The sequence below is a fragment of the Lichenostomus cassidix genome, chromosome 1 (assembly GCF_008360975.1).
Source record: "Lichenostomus cassidix isolate B80296 chromosome 1, HeHo_3.0, whole genome shotgun sequence".
Lineage (NCBI taxonomy): Eukaryota > Metazoa > Chordata > Aves > Passeriformes > Meliphagidae > Lichenostomus > Lichenostomus cassidix.
In genome coordinates, this window is record NC_139479.1 from 55,069,298 (window position 1) to 55,076,525 (window position 7,228).

General features: G+C 46.7%; 1 protein-coding gene across 1 annotated transcript; it reads left to right on the top strand.

Annotated features, from left to right (window-relative positions):
- The first annotated feature begins 368 nt into the window (after window positions 1-368).
- PCDH20 (protocadherin 20) lies at window positions 369-5,692 on the top strand. Its single transcript, XM_085058724.1, has 2 exons — window positions 369-517; window positions 1,601-5,692. The coding sequence occupies exons 1-2, from the start codon at window positions 377-379 to the stop codon at window positions 4,295-4,297; spliced, it is 2,838 nt and encodes a 945-aa protein (XP_084914850.1). The 5' UTR covers window positions 369-376; the 3' UTR covers window positions 4,298-5,692.
- The last annotated feature ends 1,536 nt before the right edge of the window (window positions 5,693-7,228 follow it).

The following is a 7,228-nucleotide window of genomic DNA, read 5'->3' on the forward strand; positions in this document are numbered from 1 at the left end:
CAGACGAAGAAGAAGACGAGTTCATTTTGTTTTCCAATATCTTTTTCCCACCTTAGTTTCCAGACGGGACTACCTTCTTTCCCCGGTCCCGGCGGTGCCCGGGCGCGCACACGCACTGCCACATCCCCGCTCTCCGCTGTGCCCGCGCCGCTGGGCTCACAACAGCGGCCGCTCCCTCCCTCCCTGCCCGCTGCCCGTGGCGCTGCCGCAGCCTCCGCGGACGCGCCCCCGCGTCTCGCCCGCCCCCTCCCAGCCGTGCCCGTGCCCGCTCCCCGCTCCGGCCCTTCCCGCGGCGGCGGCGGCGGCGGAGGGGGAGTGTCCTGGGCGGTGCGCACATCCCAGCCCAGCCCAGCGCGGCGGCGGCGGCGGCGGGGGAATGGGCAGCCGCGGGGAGGAGAAGCGCCGGGCGGGCGGCGGAGCGGGCGGGCTGCCGGGGCGCAGCCGGCGGCGGCAGCGGCGGCCGGGCATGGGGCCCCCGGGCGGTCGCGGCAGCTCCAGCGCCCGTGGCAGCCTGCAGGTGAGGGCCGGGCGGCGGGAGGGGGGACGCGCCGCGTCCGGCCACCCAGCCCGACTTCGCACGCAGCAGCGAAATTGGCGACAAATTGGCAAAAACCCCACCAAAAAAAACAAACAACCCAAACCGTGTATACGTCTATATGCTCGTTGGGTCTTTTTCTCTCCAAAGATCAGGGCATCCGCGAAAAGTTTATATTTGTTGCTGCTGCCGACGCGGGTTGTGGCAGAGAGCCACGGAAAGGCGGAATGGGTCATTAAAAAGAGGGGAAGCAAGAAAAATTTCCTCCGTGGAGACTATGCCCGAAGTTACTTTCGGGGAACCCCTTTCTATCTGTCTGTACTGAGCGACGCGCTCGCCAGCGCGGGCGGCTTGCTCCGCGCAGCCCCTCCGCGGCTCGTCTCCGCAGCTCGCGTTGTCCGCCGGCAGCAGAGGGATCTTGCGGGGGCAGCCGGGGGCCCGTGGTGGTAGGGCTGGAGCCGCTGGCTCCGCGGCCGCGGGAGGCAGGGACCCACCGGGAGCGTGGCACCTCCGCCGGGACCCCGCGGGCTGTGCGGAGCGGGCCGCCTCCCCGCTGCACCGCGGGGCCCGTGGACGTGCGGGAAAAACAGCTTTCGGGACGTGGCCGGGGGTAGGGGCAGTGGGGCGCGCGTTTCGCATCGCTGCTGGGGAAGGGGAAGGGGGAGAGCAAATGTTTCGCGGTGTGCAAAGGGATGCCCCGGTTTGGGATGCGCTTGTGTTTGGGAGGGAAGGTGCCGGTGGTGAGACGGGGGCGAGCTTGGGGCGGGGGCAAGGGGGAAGATGGCACGTTGGGGCGCAAGTGCTGCTGGGGGGCGGGGGGAGGCAGGGTGCCCCCGGGCCATCCTGGCAGTGCGGATTTGCTGTGGGGGATGCAGCTGGTGTTGGCTGGAGGGTACAGATGGTGATGCCCTGGAAGTAGCTGCTGTACTGGGAGGACGGTGGGGAGAGGGAGGATGGCTTCACGTTGCAGATGCAGCACTCTCTGCTCCAAGTGGCAGTGGGGGAGGCCGTGGGCGGGGGGAGGCGCCAGCACTTCCTCACACCCCTGTGCCTCTCTCTTTTCAGCACTTGCTCCTCTTCCTGCTCTTCGTTGGGCCTTTCAACTGCTTTGCCAGTTACAGCCGTGCCACTGAGCTCTTCTACAGCCTCAATGAGGGGCTGCCTGCTGGCGTGCTCATCGGCAGCCTGGCCCGTGACCTGCGGCTCCCGACGGCTGGTGGGCAGCCCCCTGTGTCCCTGCAGCCCCCACTCTCCTTCACCCTGGCCTCCCATGGCTTGGGGGAACAGTATGTGCAGCTGGACAACCGCTCCGGGGAGCTGCACACCTCAGCCGTGGAGATAGACCGGGAAGCTCTATGTGTGGAAAGCAGTGGGGCCACCATCCTTGGGGGATCAGCCGCTGTCTCCTCTTCCTCCCCCTCACCAGAGTCATGCCTACTGCCTCTGGACGTGCTGGTGCTGCCACAGGAGTACTTTCGCCTGGTGAAGGTAAAAATTGCTATCCGAGATGTCAACGACAACGCGCCCCGCTTCCCTGTGCCCCACATCCGTCTCTCGGTGCCTGAGAATGCACCAGTGAACACCCGCCTGGCAATCGAGCACCCCGCCCTTGACCCTGACATGGGCACCAACAGTGTCCAGACCTACCGCCTGCAAGACAACTATGGTGTCTTCACCCTGGACGTGGAGGAGAATGAGAATGGGGAGAGGACTCCCTACCTGATTGTTATGGGGGCACTGGACAGGGAGACACAGGATGAGTATGTCACAGTCATCATTGCTGAGGATGGGGGGACACCTCCGCTCGTGGGCAGTGCCACCCTCACTATTGGCATCAGTGACATCAATGACAATTGCCCTCAGTTCAATGACTCGCAGCTCAATGTCACCCTTTATGGGAATTCCAGTCTAGGGACACACGTGGCTACTGTCCACGCGGTAGACATGGACCTTGGATCCAATGCCCAGATCACCTACTCCTACAGCCAGAAGGTCCCACAGCCATCCAGAGACTTGTTCCATCTGAATGAAAGCACAGGAGCCATCACGCTCTCCACTAAAATTGATGGGGACACTCCAAGGCTACACAGGCTGATCATACTAGGCAACGGTCCTGGGTGTATTCCTGCCGTGATCACAGTGCTGGTGACCCTCATCAAAGTCATGATGAGGCCACCTGAAGTTGTTCCTCGTTTCATAGCTAATGAAGTGGAAGGGGTGGTCTACTTAAAGGAACTGGAGCCTATCAACACACCTATAGCATTTTTTACCATCAAAGACCCTGATGAAAAATACAAAGTCAGTTGCTATTTGGATGGTGATGGGCCTTTCAGACTTTCCCCATACAAGCCATACAACAATGAATACCTGTTGGAGACCACAAAGCCTTTGGACTTTGAGTCACAGCAGCTGTATGAAATCTCCGTAGTTGCATGGAACTCTGAAGGATTTCATGTCAAGAAAGTTATCAAAGTGCAGGTTCTGGATGACAACGACAACTCACCAGTTTTCTCTGAACAGCTGATAGAATTGTCCATTGAGGAGAACAATGTTCCCAATGCTTTTTTGACTAAACTGCATGCTACTGATGCTGACAGCGGAGAAAGAGGGCAAGTGTCCTATTTCTTAGGTCCTGATGCCCCTTCCTATTTTGCTTTAGATAAAACCACAGGAGTTCTTACAGTTTCCACCCAACTGGACAGAGAAGAAAAAGAGAAATACAGATACACTGTTAAAGCAGTAGATTCTGGATTCCCTCCAAGAGAATCAATAGCAACTGTCACCATCACTGTATTGGATAAAAATGATAACAGTCCAAGATTTATCAATAAGGATTTCAGCTTTTTTGTGCCAGAAAACTTTCCAGGCTTTGGTGAAATTGGAGTTATAAGTGTCACAGATGCTGATGCAGGGCAAAATGGATGGGTTGCCCTTTCAGTTCTGAATGGAAGTGATATTTTTGTTATAGATACTGGAAAAGGAGTTTTGAGAGCTAAAGTCTCCCTGGACAGGGAGCAGCAAAGCTCCTATGTTCTGTGGATTGAAGCAGTTGATGGCGGTGATCCTGCCCTGTCTTCTACAGCAAAAATAACTATCCTTCTTCTGGACATAAATGATAACCCTCCTTTGGTCTTGTTTCCTCAGTCTAATATGTCATACTTGTTGGTCCTCCCTTCTACGCTTCCCGGCTCTCCCATCACTGAGGTCTATGCTGTCGATAAGGACACTGGCATGAATGCAGTCATAGCTTACAGTATCATAGGAAGAAGAGGCCCTCGACCCGAATCATTTAGGATTGACCCCAAAACTGGTAATATCACCTTGGAAGAGTCACTGATGCAGAATGACTATGGCCTCTATCGTCTGCTTGTAAAAGTTAGCGATCACGGCTACCCAGAACCTCTCCATTCCACTGTCATGGTGAACCTTTTCGTCAATGATACCGTCAGCAATGAGAGCTACATCGAAAGTTTGTTAAGAAAAGAGCCTGATATCAGTGTAGAAGAAAAACAGCCACAAATATCCATAGAGCCTACTCACAAAAAAATGGAGTCAGCCTCCTGCATGCCTACCTTGGTAGCTCTTTCAATAATAAGCTTGGGTTCAATTGCTTTAGTAACAGGGATGGGAATTTACATTTGTCTCAGAAAAGGGAAAAAGCATCACAGAGCAGATGAAAACTTGGAAGTACAAATCCCATTAAATGGAAGAATTAACCTGCACATGTTGGAGAAGAAACCAATGGAGATTTCTAACATTTGATGTTTCTTTGTGTATAAATCAAACATCAGAAAACCCCGGACAGCACTAAAACACCTAGTTGTAGGTTGTATTGTCAGAGGTTGCGATGAAGGACTGCTAATTTATAACTTAATAATAATATTATGATTGTAAATAGCTGTTTACAGTTTTTTAAATTCAATTTCAGTGTACAGCTTTTTTATGAAATGTTAGTAACTAACAGCTAGCACCCTGACTATAAAAACATGGACATCATTTCCAGCTTTCATAAATCAGTAAGATCAGTGAACATAAAAAAGGGGAAGGTAAGATGATTCTTTTAAACTCAAGTTTTAAAAGTATTTTTAGCCACGAGAGGGCATCAGATGCTCCTGAGCAGAGAACTGTTTGAGGTACTGTCCATGAGATAAACAGAATATATTTTAAATATATTGATTTTAGTATAAAACACCTATTGGCATACAGACATTTAAAACACTACAAAAAAAAAAGAAATGTCTGTCCCAATGTATGTATAATAAAAAGAATAAATATATTAAAATGCACTAGTAATGAAAACCAGAATGTTTATTACCTCACAAGTAAAGCTTATACAGTAGGATAGAAGAGGCATTAACAAGAAGTGCAATTCCTGTTGAGCAAGAATGCAAAATATTGTAATAAGAATCTGAACTGCTGTGACATATCATTCATTTTTCTCCAGATTTCACCCTCATTATCATGTGCTCCAGCAATCTCCTGTTCATTTTTATGAAAAATTATATTTAATATTTCCTAAAGCAGATAATGACAGAGCCCCATGCTCATCCTCATGAACATGCCAGATGCAAGGAAGCAAGGGAATGGCTAAACCTTTAGTTGTCACAAAAGTGGTGATATTTTTTTTGTATTTTGAGCAATCTGTCGGTAGTATTCCATCAGTTTGGTTGTGTAGTAGATTTTTGTTGTGTGTTAATTCTGAATCTGATCTGCCAGATGAAACGAAAATCACTTCACATTCTAAGGAATTGTAGGACTTTTTCAATTCTGAATGTTGCTCCTTTCTGGATTGGTATTTCATGTGAACGATCTTGTTTCTGACTTTTGGCAACCATTCCTGGCTCCTTTTCATTGGCTTTGATTTTGGATTAGATCCAAAATCTGACTTGTAAGACTGGTGGCATATTTTCTTGATAATTTATTCTTTGCTGTATCCTCTGCAACAAGGCAGCAATTTTATCAGTGATGTATTACTTTCACTTCATTTTAAGAGCTGAGAACTATCTTTTGTATGATGATTGCATCAAATTTCTGTGTGAACAAGATAAATTAGTGTTATGCTTAAAAAATATTATTTTGATTTCTTGCATCATATGTCTGTAATGTACCAAAAGTGTTTATATGTCTGCAAATTAAAGCTATATATTTTCATAATAACTTTCTCTCTCTCTCCTGAAATTTTAATTAAGCTAAATATTATTTCAGTTACAATTAATGCATTTTTCACAAATACTTAGGTGCTGGCTATCTTGTCTGACATTTCACAATACTTTCACAAACTAGTATACTTCAAAATTATTAGTGACCATTTATGCAGTGCTTCTTGAAATTACCAGCTAAGACAACTGTATTTCAGCTGATATAAATGGTGCAGCAGCTCGTACCTGATTTGAAAGTAGGGAACACAATTTGAGGCAGTTTTTGATTTTTCTTTCTGTGACTGGCACATTACTTCACCTTGAACTTATTGAAATGTTAGAGCTTCTAATAGATACTGGTTCTACTTAGCCTAAGTAACAGTATTTACATAATACCCAGGTTTTGCCATTCTGGCTATAGTAAAAAGACTGTTTATTTCAGGTTAGAATAATTTCTTTTTGGGCATGATTTGTGTTTCATGTGTTTCATGAAAAAATAATTCAGCCTGTCAGAGCTTTGTGGTCAATCACCTCTTTTCCTTTATTTTCATATTATCAAAGTATGAACATGGTTTGCATTCCTGAAATGCATTTGCCACAAAAAGGCATTGTTTCTTATCTATGAAGAAAACTTACATTATATCTTCAGAAACAGCTTCAGTATTACAGATGCTGCGTAATGCTGTGGTAATGAAGCTAGATCCTCTGTGTTTTTCTCTTCAGTAAGGAGGCAAGGTAACTCAAAGACAGGATTCTTCTCATTGCTCTTCTCTTATTTCAATTAGCAGTGCAATATATTCTCAAGACAGTTTAAACAGGAGCAAACCCGAGACTTAAGGAATGCAATAAAAAGATAATCCTGATCCTTTAGTGTGTGTTCATGTGACACTGGGAAGATAGTTTCATTCGGATTTGACAAATGTATAGTCTTGACCCTGTTTGATTAAGCTTTGTTTAAACATGCTGTTCTTGTTGCCTTTTTTTTTGTTTGTTTGTTTAGATCAAGCACATTTCCTAATGCACAATAAAATGTAATGTTATGAGCCTGTTAAAACCAAAGTACTGCTCATGAAGCATTTCACTCATGATTTTCTACAGGTTTAAAGAAAATGGGTTTAAAATCACACCTTCAGCCAACACTGTTACTTGTGCAAAAGAATTTACACTGAATAAGACCTCACAGAGCAGATTTTTGCCTTCTGTGAGTAGCCTTTCTATGGGTAATGTCACTGAAAATGGCAAAATATGCAGTGAGCTGGGTTTTTTACTCCGTATTTTGTGTTACTTAAAAAACATACACCCATTAACACCAAGTAATAAGCATGATAGTTAAACCTGCAATGTTGAGCCTAACAGTGATTAAAAAACAACAAAGCAGGAGCCTTACATTCATAGAACCTGGAAATTTCTTCATAAAAAATATGCTCTTTCTCAGCTGTAAAATTCTTGATACTGGCTGTATAGCAAACATTTCTGTGATGTTGCTGTTTCCAAAGTATCCCTTACTAAAATTTCTTTCACATGAAAACACATTTTTAATGAGTATAACTAAAGT

What these genes read in the sequence shown, in the direction of transcription:
- PCDH20 (XM_085058724.1), top strand. Translation starts at nt 377, where the DNA reads ATGGGCAGCCGCGGGGAGGAGAAGCGCCGGGCGGGCGGCGGAGCGGGC. An exon ending in GCGCCCGTGGCAGCCTGCAG is followed by an intron (nt 518 to 1,600) that starts GTGAGGGCCGGG and finishes CTCTCTTTTCAG; the next exon opens with CACTTGCTCCTCTTCCTGCT.